This window comes from Lissotriton vulgaris, chromosome 6 (genome assembly GCF_964263255.1).
Source record: "Lissotriton vulgaris chromosome 6, aLisVul1.2, whole genome shotgun sequence".
Lineage (NCBI taxonomy): Eukaryota > Metazoa > Chordata > Amphibia > Caudata > Salamandridae > Lissotriton > Lissotriton vulgaris.
In genome coordinates, this window is record NC_141694.1 from 140,972,855 (window position 1) to 140,993,794 (window position 20,940).

The 20,940-nt window shown below is 44.9% G+C and overlaps 1 protein-coding gene across 1 annotated transcript in view; it reads right to left on the reverse strand.

The window, feature by feature from the left end:
- Positions 1-20,940, reverse strand: part of PARP1 (poly(ADP-ribose) polymerase 1) — a 461,510-nt gene that overhangs the window by 188,348 nt on the left and 252,222 nt on the right. Inside the window, exons 9-10 of the mRNA XM_086926179.1 lie at positions 1,882-2,022; positions 1,045-1,284 (exon numbers count right to left, since the gene is read on the reverse strand). Of these exons, the coding sequence (XP_086782305.1) occupies positions 1,045-1,284; positions 1,882-2,022 (381 nt within the window). The remainder of the gene's footprint in view (positions 1-1,044; positions 1,285-1,881; positions 2,023-20,940) is intronic.

The window sequence follows — 20,940 nt, forward strand, 5'->3', positions numbered from 1 at the left end:
CAGCTGTATGGCTTGCATACATTTACAAGAATTTATAGCAGCAGGGCAAGAAATGTAATCCCGGAAAATATTTGTGAACTGCAGTTTATCGTGAGCAAATTTGCAGGTGTAGATTTGCTCATGCGAAAACCCGAGTGTTTGCAAGGTCATTTTCCCATCAACCACTTTTTTCCCAACTCTGGAAGAAGGTTTACGTCTGCCATTGTCAGGAGTAAATTTCCAACATTTCTCAGTATGGGAAAAGATTAGAGAAGAGTTATTGAAAACCCTTAAAACATGCAAGTTAGTAGATTTGCACAGGCTTAAAGGGCATTCCAACCCTGCAACTATTGCTTACCACTACCTTCAGTCCCAGTATGTAGATCTGCAGAAAGGAGGCAACATAAAGGGATTGCTAGTATTCAAAAACTACTATGGTATGAGCCCTGGCATAATCAGTGAGGCTATATAAGAGCTCTTATATAATGAGATTGCTGACATAATTTGGCCCCGAAGGGACAAGTTGATTTTGTTATAGGACAAGTAGATTTATGAAGCAACTTGCCCCATGGACAAGTAGATATTTTAATAAATTCCACACCCCTGCAGTAGATACAGTAACAGTTGTGAAGTAGCCAGTGTATGGATCACCACCTCTACAGGGCTAATAAATAGCACAAACGTCCAGCAAAATACTTTGGGGAGAACAACCATGCATCACTCCAATATAGTAAAAATAAGTAATTTAGATGATAATCAAATTTCTCGAAACAGTTTTCCACCATGGTACTTCATAGACTAACATAACACGCAAAGCATTTGTTTGGACATTACCCAACATCGCCAGATATGTTGTTACATCGCTACCATGTACCCAATAGCATATGCCATCAAAAAAACAAATTCTAAGCACACACATTTTCATCAGTTAGGTAAAAGGTATATCTATTGACAATGTTAATTACAGAATTCATTGGAAAAGTCACGTACAGCTCAAAGTACTACCAATCTATACCACCAGCAGATTATGCACGGCAATTTTCTAAAACACAATAAGCTACCTACCTTTCTCGGACTTCCCTTTTCCGCTTTTCATTACAGCAGGTGCACTGGATTTTGGTTTGATGGCAGACACCTCTGTGTGTTCCTTCTTCACAGCAGCACCCCAGGACGACAGACTATGCAAGGTAAGTAGCTCCTGATAACTCTTCCCTGACTGTACATCGTTGAGGAAATCTTCAGACACCACGCGCACATTGGCTTCCTTAACTTCCTCCATTTTTTTACTCATTTTTTCTACTTCCTCTGATTGCAAACAAGTGACGGGATAAAAAAAAAAGTGAAATTACTTTCAGCATTTACGGGAAGGTGTGCTGATAAATCTGACCAGAATAGATCTAATTTTCACACGGAAAATATTTTTTTTAAGAATAAAAACATTTAAAACGTGGCCCCAAGCACAAACAATCTCCTAACCATTAAATCAGACTTGAGAGGTAAAGTAAATAGGTAGGCCTTAAGTGAAATGAAGACCAGTTTTTCATATTAAAAGTTTCACACACTAACACAATGAATCTGAGAGAACAACTGTATGCCAAGGATGATAAATGAACCATATCACATTATATAAAAGTAGACTGGCAGGAACCCATATAACTTTTAAAGGATATTTGTATTGCATGGAAAATAACCAACAAAAGCTAATATCAACAAGGAAAACAAAAAGTAGGCAATAAAGTTTCAGAATCCAGATATCTGAAAATATTCATGTGGAAATGAAAGTAAACCCAAAGTCTGGGTGCTTGTCCTAGCCTCCACATGAAAACCGTCAAGCGCACATTTCAGAAGAATATATGAAAATAGTCCTTGCTGTGCAGCATGGGAAGAGAACAATCCACTTACTTTTTGTACTGATGCAGAATGCAGCCTTTTTGGCCGTGCCAGTGGTCTTTCCTCCCAGCTCTTCGATGAAGGCTTTCATCTCATCTTTGTTCTTGGACAGCTTACCCATGGTTAAAATCTTCATGTTTGAAAGAGGTTTATCTGCAATGCACAAGAAACATGGTTGACAAATGAAAGGATACAGTGTCAGGCAGGCAACTTAGTTTACGCGATAAAGCGGAGATCAAACCAGTCAGTCAAAAGACTTTTATTCGGCTGATGAGCCATAAAAGGATATCACAATATACAAGACACACTTTTAAAATGCATACCATTTCAATAATATCATCGAATAAATACATATTACAGTAAAAAGATTGATCAACCAGCAGGGTTAATCCGAATACAGCTAAATATAAACAAAAATTAGGCTACCTAGTTTTCATAATTAGTGGCATTTACCGGCGTTTTCCTGATGCTAAGGGCTTGGCCTACATAGTTTACAAAGCAAATATTAAAATTCTAAATCTTAAAGCTGGAGATATTGATAACATTCTTTATAGGATCTTGAGCCAAAATTGCATAATAATGGGTGCAAATATTGCAATCTTGAGTAAACATAAACTTTAAAAAAAAACAAAGTGCGCTGAAGACTGCTGGAATCTTTTGTCTCAGGGACTTGGTGATAATGAGTGAAACCAGGAGGCTTGATGGGGAAAGTCTATCAGAAAGTGCGAAGTGTTAAGCCTCAGCCACGTCAAATAAAATCTATACTTGGTGTTAGTGATCCATGTTAAGTATTGTTCTGTCCCTTCTAAACGCTTCATATCAAAGTAACCCAAAACAGAACTCATACAATGGGACTTAAGTCTCCGTTCTTTTTTATATTTCACTATATGTTTGGAGCTCTTATTAATTTAAGTTCTTATTAATTTCTTCGGGGCAGTCGCAAATATGTGATAAATCATTGTCCGAAAAGTCCCTCCTAACATAAACGAGACATGGGATGTTAAATGCTCTATCTTGTTTTGAACAATCACCTAGAAAGAACCTCTCTTGAAAAAGAGGTGCACTGAGTTGCAGATCTTCACCCAAATAAGTAAAGGCACGACTTGACACAAATCCTCTAAGAAGGGGAGCCCAACCTCCAAGATGGCAATGAGGCTGGCTATCCTGTTAGGAATCATTAAAAGGCTACACAAGAACTTACTCCCAATTTTTGGGAGTTCATTGGAAATGGTTTAGTCCCAAACTTCGGCCCCATAATACCCCTGGGGGAGACATTTGGATTAATACAAAATAAGAAGTTCCTTAAGGCGTTTCTATCATAACTTCTTTGAGAACCCTACACATTCCATCGATTACCCCAGCAAACTTACAAGCTCTTTGATCTAGTAGCTCTTCCCAAGACGATTTTTCTGAAAAAGTAACACCGAGTTAGTTGAAGGATATGAACTTTTGTAACTGATATTCCGTCGATGTTGAAAGAACGTGAACAAGTCTTTTTGGGGCCAATAGTCATAACATAGGATTTCTGTGGCTTATTTTGAGGGTAAAATTGTTAAAAGTATCTAGAAGTAATTGCAAACCATAAACCGCGTCATCCGCATATAGTAATACCGGTACTGAATGGTTGCCAACTTTTGGGAGGTCTTTACCTTCAGCTATCAGTGCAGATTCCCGTGCATTTATGTAAAAAATAAATCAAAACGGGGCTAGGATGCAGCCTTGACACACACCCTTGTTGGAAATACAGGATGCAGTGCACTACCCATCTAGAAAGAAATGGACCTTTGCTGTAGTCCCACTGTGCAAATGTGTTGAAATGTTTACCGGGGCTGGGTCAATTCCTGTGCCCCTCATCATGGGCCATAATTGGCCTCTATCAACGAGATCAAATGCACTTGAGGTCCATAAAGGTCATGTGGAGGGCCCCACCTCTAGCTCGTGTATTTCCCAAATAGCAATAGAAGATTTAAGGATTGCTCCACTGTGCCGACCCCTGGACGGAAACAATATTGTGTCTCTGGAAAAAAAACTATTCTCGAGTGCCCATTACTTAGAGGATTGTAACAGGACTCTCTTCATCCCCCCACACTAACCATTTGACCACCTTTTTTTAATTTCAGATCTTTTTTTATTGAGCAAAAAAAGAAATGATAACGGCCATAAGGCATCAATAGAGTTACATTCGTATTGGAGAAACGCCGTGGTCAAGCATGGATCAGTGCATATAAAACAAAACATACATACATACAAATAAATGAATAAATAAATGAACAAGGTAAACAATAAAATATGCCATCATTGCAATCTTTACAGTTGTGCACAGTTCCGTAGAGCTCTCCATCCAAGTCTATTCAATAATACCAGTATACTTTGTCATCCCTGCACATTGTGTCTAAATCTGGTAAGCCCATATGGGCGGGATATAACCATTATAATTTGTGCATCGGGCAACCCCACATTTACTAAGTGTTGATCTCATTGGTGGTGTATCATGGTGTATCATGGTGGCTCAAAAGTAAAGGAGGCCTGGTCTAGAGAAGACCATAGTTTTTTTTGGTAACCTGCCATGGTGATGAGTGAAGAGCGGGATTGTCAGTGCCCCTAATGCAGGCTAGCCATTCCCTCCAGGCATTAAAAGAGACCTCAGACGCTGATTTCCAATTACATAGGACTACCTTGCATGCTAGTGTTAGCAAGAGATCCAGGAGCTGACGGTCATGGTCCCCCTTTAGTAGTGGGTCTAAAGCCCCCAGGATAATGTAGATGAATTCCCTTGCAGGGTGTATGTCAAACGTGTGCCCAATGTAGTCAAAGATTTTAGTCCAATATGTTTGGAGCATGGGGCAATCAAATAACATGTGTGGAAGGTCACCAATATCCGAGGAGCAGTTCCAGCAGGTCGGTGTGTCTCGTAGGCCAACCTTAAATAATCGTTGTGGGGTCCAGAAAGCCCTGTTGAGGATCATATATTTGGTCTGTGATAGTATCGGCGAGACCTTATGTGTGAGTGCTGATGCATGAATTTTGACCCAGTCTATGCTTATGCCAGTATTATTTGGTTCTGATTCCCATTTGGCTTCGTTACGCCTCATCGATTTGTTAGGTGTTGGTGCAAGAAGTTTATATATTTTTGAGACAAAATGTCCAGAGGATTGAAAGTGAGGGAGCATAGATTTTAGCCAAGGCATCGCTAGTTTGAACGTTCTGCTCGATAAGGCTGACTTTAGCTTCAGGAACGAGTAAAATTCAATCGGTAATAGGGAGTGTCTAGCCTGCAGAGTTGAGAATGGTAGTGGCATGTTGTTTTCGTGTAGATCAGCAATTACATTAACACCTTTTTCAGACCAGTGGTCCCATATTATGGGCGATCCGCCAATTTTGATTGACGGGTTACGCCACAAGGAAGCAGATGAAGAATTATGGATCTGTAGACCAGTTTTGTGAGTGCGATCTAACCGCAAGAGAGCCCTCTTAGTATTGAGTATGATGTATTTAGAATTCGTAAGGTGTGAGAGATCCATTGTGAGTACAGCAAAGAGCGGGGCCTTTCCGACAATGGATTTCTCAATGTCGATCCATAAGGGCGTATAAACGGGGTCTTCGGTAAACCAGGAAGCTCCTTGTCTGCAGAGAAAGGCGGTTTGGTAGTCTCTGAAATTTGGTAGACCTAAGCCCCCTTTGAGCTTTGGCAATTGCAGTTTCCTCATGGCAATCCTCGGTTTCTTCCATTTCCACAGGAAGTCCGTTAACGACTTCTCGACTTTATGTAGAAAATCCTCCGAGAAGGTCATGGGGAGCATACATGCCATATAGTTTACCAAGGGACTGATCATCATTTTTAATGTTTCCGCCCTACCCCACCATGAGAGGAACTTTGGGGACCAGCCATCTAAGAGTTTTTGTATTTTTTTGTAGAGTATCTCCTCATTAATTTTTAGGGTGGTTACCAAATCCCTTTCAAATTCCAGACCTAAGTATTTAAAACTCTTCGGTTGCCAGGTCAGCCCGGATTCGCCCAGGATGTTTTTATCACACAGATTGTTTAACGACTTCACCTCAGTTTTATCCTTGTTTAGGGAGTACCCAGATACACTTGAGAATTCTTCGATTGTGGAGAGTAGCGCCGGTATAGCCTTATCAGCTTTTTCACTCATGACCAATACGTCATCAGCATAGGCCTTGAGTTTGATTGTACAGCCTGCGAACTGAACTCCTGCAATTTCAGGGTTTTCCCTAATATAGTACAAAAAGGGTTCAATTGCCAGGAGGAATAAGGACGGGGACAATGGGCAACCCTGCCTAGTGCCTTCTTCTAGACTAAAGGGGGAGGAAAAGGCGCCACCAGCCCGTACTCTAGCAGAGGGACAGGCGTAGAGGGACATGACTAAACTAGTGAATAGGGGACCCAGGTCGAATTTGTGTAGTACAGCATTTAAATAAGTCCAGTCAACTTTGTCAAACGCTTTTTCCGCGTCTAGTGTGATAGCCACGGTGGGCGTGGATAAGAATTTCGCTTTTTCAATAACGTGAGCCAGAATTCTCGTGTTGTCGCTCGAGAGCCTGTTCTTCAGGAATCCCAGTTGCGAGGGGTGTATTAGGGTCGGCAGAACCTTCTGGATGCGTTTTGCTAAAATCGATGCCAGGAGCTTACAATCTAAATTGATCAGTGAGATAGGCCTGTAATTTTTGGGGAGTTTATGATCTTTGCCTTCTTTTGGTATTACAGCAATTACGGCTTCAGCCATAGTTCCCTTAACCTCTCCTGTGGTGCTAATTTCTTGAAAAACTTCTAATAGAGGAGTTGCAAGAATATGGGCAAAAGTCTTATAGAACGGAGCAGTATAGCCATCAGGACCAGGGGCTTTCCCTTTTTTAAGGCATTTGATCGCGCTAACAACCTCCGATTCAGAGATCGGTTCATTTAAAGCTTCCTTTTCTGCGGCCGTAGGTGTTGGTAGTGTGCAGTTTGAGAGATACTTCTCCATTTTTTCATTGTCAACATGTATGTTCCTAGCATAGAGTTTCTCATAAAAGTCTTTGAAAATATTCGCAATCTTAGTGGGATCAGAGTTAGGAGTACCATTATCATCGATTAAGGAATTAATGGTGTTCTTCTGAATTTTAAATTTAAGATAGGCCGCTAACCCTTTCCCTGCCTTGTTTGAGTCGCAGATTTTAAAACGCTTCTTCCTGTCAAGCCAAATTCCTGCCTTCTCACTGATAAGTTTATTGTAGGTATATTTTTGATTGGACAGTTCATTTAGGATTGCAGGGTTCCTACTCATCAGGTATTTTTGCTGAAGTTTTGAAATGTCCTCTTCTAACTTCAACAAGGCCGCAGTGCGGTTTTTATTAATAGCAGAGGATATTTTTATAATAAGTCCCCTTATAGTGGATTTCAGTGCCTCCCAACGGATGGTGTCTGAAGTGTCCCCTCTCCTATTGGACAATAAAAAATCTCTAATGGCGGTGTCAAGGGTTTCTTTGTGTTTTGTGTCATTAAGAATAGTATCATTGAATCGCCACATAGACTGACGGGTAGATGGCTTAAGATTAGACAGTGTAAGGGAGACGCATGAATGGTCAGAGACTAATCTGGGAGCAATGTCCGCGTCTTCAACTCTTGCCACTGCGTTGTTAGATATGAGTATATAGTCAATTCTCGAGAACGAGTCATGTGGCGGGGAGTAGAAGGAGTAGTCTCTACCATCAGGATGCAGTAAGCGCCACGTGTCCACCATATGGAATCTATTGCATAGTTTCATGAATGCCTTATGGGCTTTGCCTGGGCGAAAGACGCATTTAGAGTCTCTATCCAATACAGGGTCATATGGGAGATTGAAGTCGCCTGCCAAAATATGGACTGCTGTGTCAGGAATGGAGATGATCTGCTTCGATAGGCCTACCCAGAAGGACGGATCGTGTGTATTTGGGGCATAAACAAATGTGATAAAGAACTCAGTGTCATCTTTGAGTAATTTCGCCGAAATCCACCTCCCTTTCGTGTCTGTTGCAGTAGAGACTATGTCCACATTCGCATTCTTGGCCACCAGCATCACCACCCCATTATTTTTTGAGATTGCTTCAGAGCCTATCACTTCTGTGTAATATTTGTTACGCAGTGTATGAAATAGCTTCGCCTCTAGTTTTGTCTCCTGCAGTAAGGCTATATCTCCACGTTGTCTACGTAGATAATCCAGTACCTTTTGACGTTCAACTGGCTGGTTGAGACCTTTAACATTTAATGATAATATTCGAAGATTAGCTATAGTTGTTGTCCCTATTGGAGTGTCCATTACATGAGCCATCGATAATACAATAAGTGATACCGTCTCATGACCCATGTGTATGTGCAAAAGTTGGATCGAAAAGAGGGTCTCATCCCTTTGTTCAAGCCAGCAAAGTCATATCTCTCATTGAATACAGGGCTAGTACTTTTTGTATGAAATCGGCGGACAGAGTGTAAGTTCCGGAACACAATGTGGTGCAATGTATGCAAGTTAGGATGCAAGATGGACAAAACTAAACAAAACGATATACAAAATGCAAAAACAATCCCCCCCTTCTCCCCCACCAACCTCCCTCCACCCTCCTCCCTCACCCTCAACCCACCCCTCCCTCCCCAATAGTAGAAACAACAGAACATGGCGACTCGGGAATGACGACCACGAGGCCGCCTCCAAGTAGCTTACTCATAACTATTAATCTTTGGGGCTGCAATCCCAATTTAGTGAAGGAATACGCCAAGTATGTAGGCAACAATAAACTATAGACAACAATGGTGCCATGACCTTGAGCACAGGAAGGTCAATACCTTGACTTCAGTAACATAAACCAAGTATCATAAACCAAGCACAACATCATCAGTTATTATCAATGGGAGTGCCATAAAGCAACTCCACATCACAGCACAGTACTTCATACTTTAGTACTTAGAGCTTCACACAGCGAGTACAACAGCAACTGTAGAAGAGTTATTGTGGGTGCACCTGACACCAATGGGAGTGCTGTAAAACAACACCACAGCACAGTACTTCTTAAGGTCCAGGAGGGACACGGGCAGTATCGTGGCAGCACAGATATAATCATTGTGAGTCAAATTCCAATCAAGGATACAAGAGATCGCTCTGAAACAGATCCAGATTCCAAAGGACACGCTGACAGGCGGCCTGAAAGATACAAGAACCATTAACGTGCCAGACAAAGTTGGCCACAACCAGAACCCATGCGGGCCCCATGCGGGCGTGCCCTTATTAGTTTCTGTCAATTACAGACGTGGTTATCACCTCTCTAGCAATACCAGACAAGAGAGCCTCATGTCAGACCCAGTTCCGACAGACACTTCAATGTGGATTCAGGAATATGAGAATAACAGTACCAACAGTTCAATCCTAAACTCATCCTGAGCCAGCTGAAGAGGCACCTTGTTGAGCTGAAGGGGAGACCTCCATGGTACCATCGCCCTGGTCGAACAGGAGTTGTCGCAGTTTTCTCGGGTCAGAGAACACATGTGTCACCCCTTGTATGGTTACTCTAAATTTCGTCGGACCAATAAAGCCATACATGTGACCAAGTGACTTCAGTTGGGGTCTCATTGCGAGGAAGGCTTTCCTGATTTCCATAGTCTCCTTACTGAAGTCCTGTGAGATGAAGATTTTGTGACCCTTCCATAGCACATGGTTATGTTTGCGGGCGAAGGTAAGTATCTGCGCTGTGTGCTGATATCTTAGCGGTTTACACACGATCGCTCTTGGGCCCTTCTGATCTTTAGAAATTCGACCTGGTACCCTGTGTGCCCTATCAAACTCTAGTGGCTGAGTGAAGGTTAGATTTGTGGCCTGCGTGAACCACTCCTCGAGGAAGGGTATGCATGTGATTCCTCTGCTTTTTCCGGCATGCCAAAAATTCTTAGGTTCCCCCTTCTGTTTCTGTCCTCCAATTCCGCAACTTTTTTCACAAGGTGGTCTGAGCATAAGGAGAGGTTCTTGATCGCTCCACATGTTTTATTCTCAAAGTCTTCCAGTTTGCTTATCCTGGCCTCGGACTCTGTAATTCTTGAGTTGATGTCTTTGATATCCTGGCGAATAGCTACCACCTCTTCCTTGGTGGATTAGCCAAGTCCCTAACCTCTTCTAGCCTGCTCAAAATTGTTGCCATGGCATCCGTCATTTCTTTATTCCCTTTGACTGGCGTCGGTGGGTTAGATTTCAGGCGTTTAGAAGTTACGCCGTTTTCTTTGTCTCCCATCCTTAAGTTGTAGTTGTGCGTAGCGATTAGACCTGACGCTGTCTTGTTCTGAGTTCCACCAACTCACGGCGCGGGTACTGAATTGCGTTGTGTTGCGTCGTGAATTGCGCTGCGTCGTGAATAGTGAAAGACGATTTTTATTGAAGAGAGATCATAGGTGCACATTCATCAGCAGGAGCCGTCGTTTGCACAATGCTCGTATTGCACCTTGTAAATATCATTTAAATCGCTAAATGTTATTCGTATTTGACCACCTTTGATGTACATGAAGTGACTATTAGTAGTGAGTGAACATTGTTCGACTACGCCCACAGGGGAAAAGAAACAGAGCGAATCCTCCTAAGTCGAATCACCGATAGCAGCCCTTTCTCCACATTTCACATTCAAGAAAGGCATCCCCTAGTAAGAGTATAGTAGAGAAGCGTCTGAGAACAAGACATCTCTATATGATGGACAAACAAAACAAACAACTAAAACACACAAAGCTTTGATGGAGAACACGTTTTTCTCGCCATGCATGGGAAGACATGACCGCTCATGCTCCCACAAACACAATTGATAATCAGCACCCTGGGTATGAGACCACTTTGGGGATTTGCATGAAATGTAATGTTATGTTAGTTTATAGAGCCTACTATCACTCATGGGAGTCTACTAGTGCAGAGCAGGTGCAAGATCTAATTTGCCAAAAGAGGCGGGCATTTGCAAATGAATCGAAAAACCAGATCTTCAACTTCTTTCGGAATTCAAGCACAGAGGAAGAAGCTTTTATGCGAAGAGGGTGTACGTTCCATGCTTTACGAGTGATATACAAGAAGACCTAGTCTCCAGATCTTTGTTTTTTAGCCTTTTGGTTAGTTGCTTGATCATCTGGCCGTAGAGGAGTGTGTTTTTTTTCTGGTGGGACTGGGAAGCCACTTGAAGATGCATCTCGGCAGCTCCAGGGTCTGGAAGCAGGATGCAGTCAATGTGCTGACTTGCATGGTCATGTCCAGTTTGCTGTCAAGAATGATGCCCCACATTCACAGCATGGTCCTGGGTTTAGGTCTGAATTCTGTTAGCCATCATTTGGAGTCCCGAGGTGAGGTGATGTTGCCGAAGATCATTACTTTTGTTTTGTCGTTGTTGACTTTTGAAAGTTTTGAATTTCCTCCTTTCTGCAACTTCTTTAATGGAGGCGATGACTTGTTTCCTGTGTTGGGGGTCTTGTCTGAAACAGAGAGTATCAGTTGACTGCCGTCGGCATAGGACAAGATGCTGAGGTTGAGTGTGCAGTGACATTGGTCAGAAGGGATCATGTAGTCTTTGAAGTGAGTGGGTCTGAGGGATATAGCTTCAGGCACTCCGCAGATAAGGAGCAGATCCAGCCTAGGGAGAGTCCTTGGATGACAATCTTGTGCAGGCATCGGATGGGGTCTAATATGGTGTTGACTGTCGCGAAGGGGTCCAGGAGGAGGAGGGCTGCTGTCCCCCCTCTGTCTAGCATCATTTGAATGTAGTCAGAGGCGGTGAGTGCTACTTCTGTATTGTGGTTGGGGCTGAAACTAAAATGCGTAGTGTCAAGTAGTTGGTGGTTGCTAAGGTGTCAGTTGATGAACGTCCACCATCAAAGCAATCTTTCACTTTAATCATCCTCTTGATATTTTAACTCTTTCAAGCTGTTAACACACAACACTACTTTTTACTGCTTGAATAACTGACATAGGCCCACACACACAGCAACTTGTGACACATTCCCAGGCAACTTGTTCTTGATCAAATCATAGTCTTTAACACTGTAACAAACTTCATCTTCATCCTGTATATTATGCTCCAGAACATTATCCATGATTTTATTAAATGCAATCTTTGATATTTATCTTTGTTTTTAACCTAATGCAATACATGCTGCTTATGCTTGCTCTGTGTTTTATGGTATATGCTCCAGAACGTTATATATCATTTTATTTAATGCAATATTTAATATTTATCTTTGCTATGTTAGTATGGTAGTGAGAAAATGGGATCTGTTGCAGTACCACCAACTTTTTGCCTGGCTTTAGATGCAACTTTCACGGTAGAGTACTGGCTTCCTGCTGTCCAGGTTTCCACTACCAGTGTTCTTTCCCTAAACACATGTCCAGAATTGGTACTTCTGCACCTGCCCCCCCCTCATAAGTCCCTAGTAAGTGGTAACCTAGGTACCTAGGGCCCGGAGGCTGAAGAGGGTTCCCCTCACTAGGACCATGCCACTGCCCCTGCTGTTGGAATGCCCCTGTGAGGTGAAAAAATGACCAAGTCGACATGGCACACTGCCTGCCTGCCATTTCAGCTAGCACTGCCTAAGACACAGGGTAGTCAACCCCTCAAGCAGGCCTTACCAGCTCTAAGTACAGTATTCAGGTATATCCCCTAATATTGTAAATGCCAGGGAAGCCATAGAGAGTACATGGGCTGGGATATTGACAACTCAAGTTACACAACACCATGATGTCTTCAATGAACCCAGGAGGGTTTGGTAACAAACTGCTCCTTGAAATAAATCCACACTGATGCCATTATGAGATTTAATAAAACATGAACCTAGAGGGCTCCCTGAAAACCTGCTGACCGTGGTATGGGCACTGATTGGCTTTAGGCAGCCTGACACACACATACATGTTTCTGGACCTCTGGGTGGAAAGCCTCTGCTCTCTGGGACCAGAGACAATGCACATCCTCAGCAGAGGTGAGAAAGTGCCTCTTTTGCATGGTTAGCCCCCCACTTTTTGCCAGTTTTGATGCGGTTTAAAATGTGGCGCATAGGGTCCCTGCCATCCAGGTCCCCTGTGCCAGTACTCCTCCCCCAATTGCAAACCTGTGGTGTCAGTTTGGAAAGCTAACCATGGGTGGCACAATACATGCTGCAGCCCCTGGTAGGCCTAGGGTGCACCTATGCCCTTGGGTACCTAAGCTACTATATACAGGGGCTCACAAGGATGACCCATTAACCAATCTGGTATGTACCTAAAGTACATGGTATCAATTTTGAGAGAGAACAGCTAGGCTGTGGACCAGATTAGCAGGGCCACAGCCATACTGAAGTCGAAAAACCAGTGAAACACAGCAAAAAGTGGGGGTAAACATAGGAAGCAGACCCTACTCTCCTACACTCTCTATGGCTTCTCTGGCACGTACAATATTAAGGAATAGACCCCAATACTGTAGGGGCACATCTGCTCATGCAGACAAGCCCACACCTGGGATATGGTGCACCCTGCCTCATGGCTGGTAAGGACTGCTAGAGGGGCGACTTACTTATATCTCAGGCAGTGCTTGCTGCCATGGCACACAGACAGTGTGCCACGTCGACTTGTCATTTTTTCACCTCACAGAGGCATGCCAGCTGCAGGGGCCCCTCTTCTGTCTCCATGCCCTACGTACCCATGGTACAACTTACCAGGGACATAAAGGAGAGTAGAAATACCAATTATGGACTTGTTTTTTAGGGAAAGAACACAGGTACTGGGAACGTGGACAGCAGAGGCCCAGTAAATTACAGTCAAATTTGCATCAAAAGCCAGGCAAAAAGTGTGTGTTGGGGGGGATGGGGATGGATGGGTGTCCTGAAATAGAACAGCATTTTCTCACAGTGGAGAGACGCAACTGGAGATGGAAGTAGTCCCCAAGAGCGAAGGCCCACATGGGGCTGAGGTCAATCCGGAAACCGCCCGGTCGAAGCTGGAGTGGTCGACCCGAGATGACGATCAAAAGAGGAACGCGATCGGTAATACAATACCAAAAGAGGGATTGCACTTAGCACTGTGATGGTGTCGAACTGGAGTTCACCTGCAAATCCAATGGCGGAAAGAAAAGAATCTAACAATGGAGCTGATGACCACACACAGTCCCATCATGGGGAGTCACAGTACCTCGTGACTTGAAAGACTTCTACGAAGAAAAACAATTTGCACACATCTGGGCCCAGCACTAGATGGCAGGAGTATGCACAGCATGTGTATTGTATTGTATCTATACTTATATAGCGCTACTGCCACCCTACGGGTATCCTGGCGCTTTTAGATATCCAGACACTTGGTCAGCTGGCTGATGAAGAGAGAGGATGGGACATAGATCAGAGTTTTGGGAAAAGCCAGGTTTTCAGGCCCTTTCTAAATTTGATTAATGAGACACTCTGTCTCATCGTTTGTGGTATCTGGTTCCATAACTGTGCCCCTACCACACTAAAAGCCCCCCCTCCCCCCAATCCGGGAGCGTTTAAATTTCCTGACTGCCAACAATCGGGTACCCGAGGACCGGAGCTGTCTCTAAGGGAGATACCAGGAGAATCTTTCCTGTAATGGGATTGGGCCCATCTCATGTGAGGCCCTAAACACCTGGCAGAGTGACTTAAAAAGAACCCTTTCCCTGATTGGTAGCCAGTGGAGCTGCCTCAGTGCGGAGGTGGAAGAAGAGTCACGTCGCAACCCCAGTACCAATTTTGCAGCTGCAGACTGGACTCTTTGCAGCCCCTGAAAGATGTACTGGGGGGCTCCTAAATATAGAGTTACAATAGCCCAGTCTGCTCAGCACTGTTCTGCTTACTACCATTGCTCGCAGTTCCTTTAGTAGCATGGGGAGTATTCGACGAAGCAGGCGCAGCAGACCAAAGCAAACATTAGCAGTCTTAATTGCCTGCGACTCCATCTGGAGGTTTTTGTCTATTAGGACCCCCAGGTTCCGCACTGTATTGGCCGGGGTCCGTGATCTTCCTCCGGAGTGAGTCTAAACTCCAATGGGGAATAGATGGTCGGCCTTGCAGGGGAACAGTAGAGCACTTCAGTTTTTCCGCCATTCAACTGCAAAGAGTTCCTCCGCAGCCAATCCGCGGTGTGGCGCATACACTCTAGGAAGTGCTCCAAGGAAACTGCCTGTTCTCCTTCTAAAGAAAATGCCAGCTGCGTATCGTCCGCGTAGTTGACTAGGTCAACCCCGAACGATTTGATGATGGAAAACAGCAGCTCTAAATAGGCATTAAAGAGAACAGGGCTAATAGCAGAACCCTGAGGCACCCCGTGAGTGACCGACATCTTGCAGGAGGTGAAAGGTACCATAGAAACTGTCTGTTCTCTTTCTGTCAGATAGGAGCCAAGCCATTGCAAGGCTTTACCCCTGACCCCTATCTTTTCCAGTCTCTCGAATAGGATTGGGTGCCTTACTGTGTCGAACGCGGCCGACATATCGAGAAGTACCAGTACTGCACCATTCCCGTTGTCGGCCCTCATTCGTTGATTGTCCAGCATAGTCAACAGAGCAGACTCCGTCCCGTGCGCCGACCGAAACCCAAACTGATCCTTGTCCAACAAATGATGTTCCTCAAAGAAGTCTGACAAGGACCTGCTTACAGCCCTGTCTTGACAGGTTTTTTGGCTCTATTTCGGAGTGATGAAGACTTTAAGCTTGCTCACACCTAGGATCTGTATTCTTACCTTGTGTTGGCCCTTTTAAGCCCTTTTCCAGACCTAGAAGAGGATAGCTGCTTTATATGATGATAGATCCCTTATTCCTGACTCTAATCCATTTATTGCCTATTGGCTTTGACATAATTATGTGTCCTTTCATTATCCTGCCTATAGTAGAGGGTGGATCCTGTGGTCTTGACTTTATATTACACATTGGTATGGTTTGTGTAGGTACTCTGACAGAGCTAAGGGTTATTTCATCCTTCTCAGGCCTACAAGGCCTAGAAGTAGAGAGACTCCATTTTGTTTTCTATCCCTGCAGAGCTGAGATGCTTGAAGGGGAAAGGTAATGTTTATAGTTAAGCCTGTTGTCTGCTAGGGGAAAACCAGCCAGGGCTGGTTCTTATCCGAGGAATGTGTTTGTCTCTTGGGTTCAGACGTAACAAGCAGATGGTCACTGCGGCTGCGCAAGGGGCCCTGGAGCTGGCACAGGAATTCGGTGGGAGGCAGCCCTCTGTTGGAAATTTCCATGAGGGAAGAGCATTCTATATTAGTGAAGTGCAGAGGCGGAGTCAGTTAGTTGAGCTGGAGTGGTTGAGTTGAGTTGAGTTGGAGGAGCGGAAAGAGTTTGAGCTGAAAGCAGTTGAATTGGATTGAAGCAGAGCAGAGGAGTGGAGTTGCAGAAGGAGTGGAGAATCAGAAAGAGTTTATGTTGAATTGGAGCAGAGGAGTGGAGTTGCAGGAGGAGAAGAGACAGAATATGCTTGGAACAGAGAGAAGACAGATAGACAGTCAGTGAGCTGGAACTGAAGGAAGCAGTCAGAATCAGTTACTTATCAGGAGGAGTTGTGAATAGCTGGAGTCTGAAGTAATGCCTTTTAGAAGAGACTGAAGTTATATCGTGGATTAATCTGTGGGAGCAGCTGGAGTGAATTGGACATTGGCATGGAAACAATCAGATAGAGTGAAGAAGCTAGTGGAGCGAACGATTATCAGAGCGGCAGAAACCATTAGACTGAAGTTGGAAGGTGGAGAGAGTTCGTGGGGGAGAGGAGTCCAGTGCAAAGTGATCAGCGCAGATGTGTGTCCAAGAGTGCAGGAGAGAATCCAAGACGAGCTAAGGCACAGACGAGAGAGGAGCCCAGATGACAGCTAGAGCAAGACCTCACACCCCTCAGGGGATACCTTTCCTTTTCCCAAACATTAACCTTGTCCTTATACTGTATGTCTAATCCCTTTTCTTTCAGCGGTGTGTTAAAGTTCCTGTTAATCACAGAGACCCCGCAGATAACATTGTCCCTGTTATAGGTCTAATCCCTTTTCTTTCAGCGGTGTGTTAAAGTTCCTGTTCGTTATAGAGACCCCGCAGATCTGTATATGAATCCTTTTCTATTGTTATTGTAATAAAGATACCCCAGTTCTTAGTGAACTAGTGTGCATGTGTTGTTCTTATGATAGAGAGCGTTTAAATCAGGTAATAACTCTTGCATACAGTGTATGTCTCTTGTTCTTAAAGCACAGGTAACCTTTCCTTCTAGTCAGGTGTTACAGCCAGAACAGATGCTGCCCCTGATCCGGTAAGTAGCCACTGAATAATTAGAGAGAGAGAGGAGCCCTTGAGCTAAGAAAATAGATAGACACTAAGTGATTCGGCCATCCCATAATATTATTGTAGTAGCTGTAGGAGAGTAGGGTCTGCAATCCTATGATCACCCAGATTTTTTGCTTTTGTTTCACTGGTTTACGACTTTCTCTGGCTGTGGGCCTGCTAATCAGACCCACAGCCTAGCTGTTCTCTCACTAAATTGACACGTGTACCTTAGGTGCATTATCCAATTGGTACTGGGCCACCTTATCAGACCCTGTAACTCAGGGCATAGGTGTACCCAGGGCCTACCAGGGGCTGAAGCATGTATTATGCCACCCCTGGATGGCCATCTAAATCTGACACAACTGGCTGCACGACAGCTGGGGCAAGGTGGTGTAATCACCCTTTGCTTTAGATATAGTATACCTATATCTAAAACCTAAAAAAATGGACACACAGATTCCTATCAGTCACTCCTATGGCAGGCCTTGACAATCCTGAAGGCAGAGTGCTTGGAATCGTGTGAGATGGTGCTCTGGCATGAGCTGAGCCCATTTGCAGCTTGCGGAACCAAGTCCTAATAGCTGTTCCATGATAACGCGTACCATATACTCTTAAGTGCATTATAATCCTCGCGGTTAAATGCGATCTTTGGTATCGCTTTATCAATACATGTCGAGTAAGGCGTCATACGAATTGGAATACTAACCCCTCGCCAATTCTGGCGACGGGGTTAGCATTCCACCCTTCTAGAGGGACACGACATGTATATAACTGTGAACCCCGGTTAAAGTTAACTCAAGCCTCAGCATCACAAAATGGATGCTGCCGCCATTATTCATAAAAACCACACGTTTACCACCTTACCTCCCCTAGACTTACCAGATACAGATAACCTAGTCATCAAATCTGACACCGAGACAGGGACCATGGTGCTAGTATTGATTTACCGACCACCTACATCTATGCCCTCCTTTCCCGCCTCCTTGTCTGAGCAAATAGCAGGTCTAGTCGTCGTCTATGACAAGGTCATGGTCATAGGAGACTTCAATTACTGGTACAATAACGCGGAAGCTGGACCTCACGCCACAGAACTTTTCGAACTCCTCTCCAATTTAAACCTCCACCAACATCTCTTGATTCCCACCCATGAAAAAGGACATATCCTAGACCACATCTGGTCTTACAACATCTCTACCTCCTGTCCCACGGCCTCACCATGCATATGGTCTGACCACTACTTATTGCAATTTTCTATTACCATTCAGGGTCACCTAAAAAACTAAGCGCCCCCGGGAGGGTCAGTCAGGAAATGGAGATCCCTAAACCTCCAAGATTTCCTCTCCACCCTGACCAACACCATCCCTACCCAGGGACCAGACATCAATCTGATGGACAAAGCGCACACCGAGTGGCTCTTCTCTGCATGCAACGAACATGCTCCCCTCACCAAGTTCTCCCGCGCCCGTCGCATGGACGCCCACAAATGGTTTTCCGCTGACGTAAAAAAGCAGAAACTAGAACTCCGTCAATTAGAAAGGAAGTGGAGACATGGCTAGCACGCCACAGACAGAGCACTATACAAGACAGCCCGCAAAAATTACAAGGACTCTATTTTATCTGCCAAAGCTACTTTCTTTTCAGATAAAATCTCCAACTCCAAAAACAAATCACGGGAAATCTTCAGAGTCGTCAACGACCTATGCAATGACGCCAGAACTTCTCCCTCTCAACCTGCTTCACAAACGATGTGCAACCGACTCAATGACTTCTTCAAGGAGAAGATTGACATCATAAAATACAGCATTCAAACCAACCATGCTGTAGCAGACGATCCGGACATCTGTAGAAATCCTAACACCCTTCAGGACATCCCCCCCCATTGACCCACCCAAATTACTGGAACTAACGAACAGAGTAAAATCGGGTTCACCCAACGATCCCTGCCCCCCGCATATTCTGAAAGAAGTTTATGCCGCACTCCCCCAGGGCATACTCCCCATTCTCAACACCTCCCTATTACGAGGAATAGTACCCGATTCCTTCAAAAATGCCACCCTGGTCCCTCTTATCAAGAAACCAGGTGCCGATCCCTCCAACCTCTCCAACTACCGCCCCATTTCCCTTCTCCCTTACTGCGCAAAGCTGCTGGAAGCCTATGTAACCAGCTGCTTATCCAACTTCATCGAAACATCAGATTATCTGGAACCCAATCAAGCGGGATTCCGCCAGGCACACTCCACCGAGGCGGTGATCCTCGCCGTGCAGAACACCCTAAGGACCAACGCTGACAATGGAATTCATCAGGCCCTTGTACTACTCGACCTATCGGCCGCGTTCGACACGGTGGACCATACTATACTATTACACCGTGTCGAACAAGCCGGCCTCAGCGGCGCAGCTCTCTCTTGGATCAAGTCTTTCTTGACAGACAGATCCCAGGCTGTAAAGCTGGAGAACTTCATAGCCCCCACGCTCCCAACCACTTGCGGTGTCCCACAGGGCTCCTCATTGTCTCCCCTACTTTTTAATCTTTATCTTAAACCCCTACTGCACTCCCTGAAAAACAGAAAAGTCAGTATATTTAATTACGCAGACGATTTACAGCTGGTATTCCCCCTAAACTCCCCGGACTCGGTCGAGGAATTTCAAAAGACCATGCTGCACATTCAGAGCTGGATGGATCGGAACCACCTTAAGCTAAACCCAGGAAAAACTGAGTTAGTACTCCCTAGCAATAGCGCACTCAGTTGGGGGCCCCACTTCTGGCCACCCTCATTGGGCACACCCCCATCCCCCTCCCAGTCAGCTAAAAGCCTCGGGGTCACTCTTAGCGCTGATCTCTCACTGAAAACCCAGGTCGGAACTGTGATCTCCTCCTGCTTCTTTCAGCTAAGAAAGATTAAAAAAAATCGTTAATCTGCTGACCCATTCTGCTCTCATCCAGGCAGTACTCGCACTGGTTCTCTCGCGGTTAGATTTCTCCAACTCTACCTACATGGGCCTTCCCCTAACCATCGCTAAACGCCTGCAGATTGCTCAAAATCAAGCAGCCAGATTAATATTCAAGAGAAATCGCAGGAAGTCAGCCAAACCTTTGTTAGCCTCCCTCCATTGGCTTCCCATTACCCATCGTATCACCTTTAAGACAGGCTGCATAATCTTCAAGGTTCTTCACGGAAAAAGCCCCAGGTTCGTCAACCAACTCATTAACAAACATGAAACTACCCGCGAGCTTCGTTCTGCCCATCTGTCCCTCCTCACGGTGCCGACTTTAAAAAAAACACGACTCGGCGGATCCAGCTTCGCATACCTCGCCCCAAAAACCTGGAACTCACTGCCCTTGTCCATCCGGAGCTGCACCAAGCTGACTGAGTTCAGGCGAGCTTTGAAGACTTGGCTATTCAAACAAGCGTACGGCTAGAGCACTTCACAATCTGCCCCCTCACTTACCATCTACCATCTGTTTTCTTCAGCGCCATGAAACCCCTGGGTGACCGCGCGCTTAACAAATTCCGCATAGAAATAGACAGACACAAGTCTGACCCCCTGCAGCTGGGAGTCCTTCCAGCGAGGGGAGCTTGGACAAAGGGTTTCCTGTCAGGGGCGGTGCTAGCACCATCCCAGACAGGGTTTTGTGTATCCTGGGTAGGCAGGGCTTTACAGGAAGGTGACTGCAGAGTGGCACCCCGGTGCTCACTACGCATCTGCCGGCTAGAACCAGTTCCAGGGGCACACCAGCCCCTGGCCTGGGGAAAGTCCGGCATGGGAGAGGGGTGTAACCACCCCCCTTCCTGGTCCCACCCCTAGGGTAGG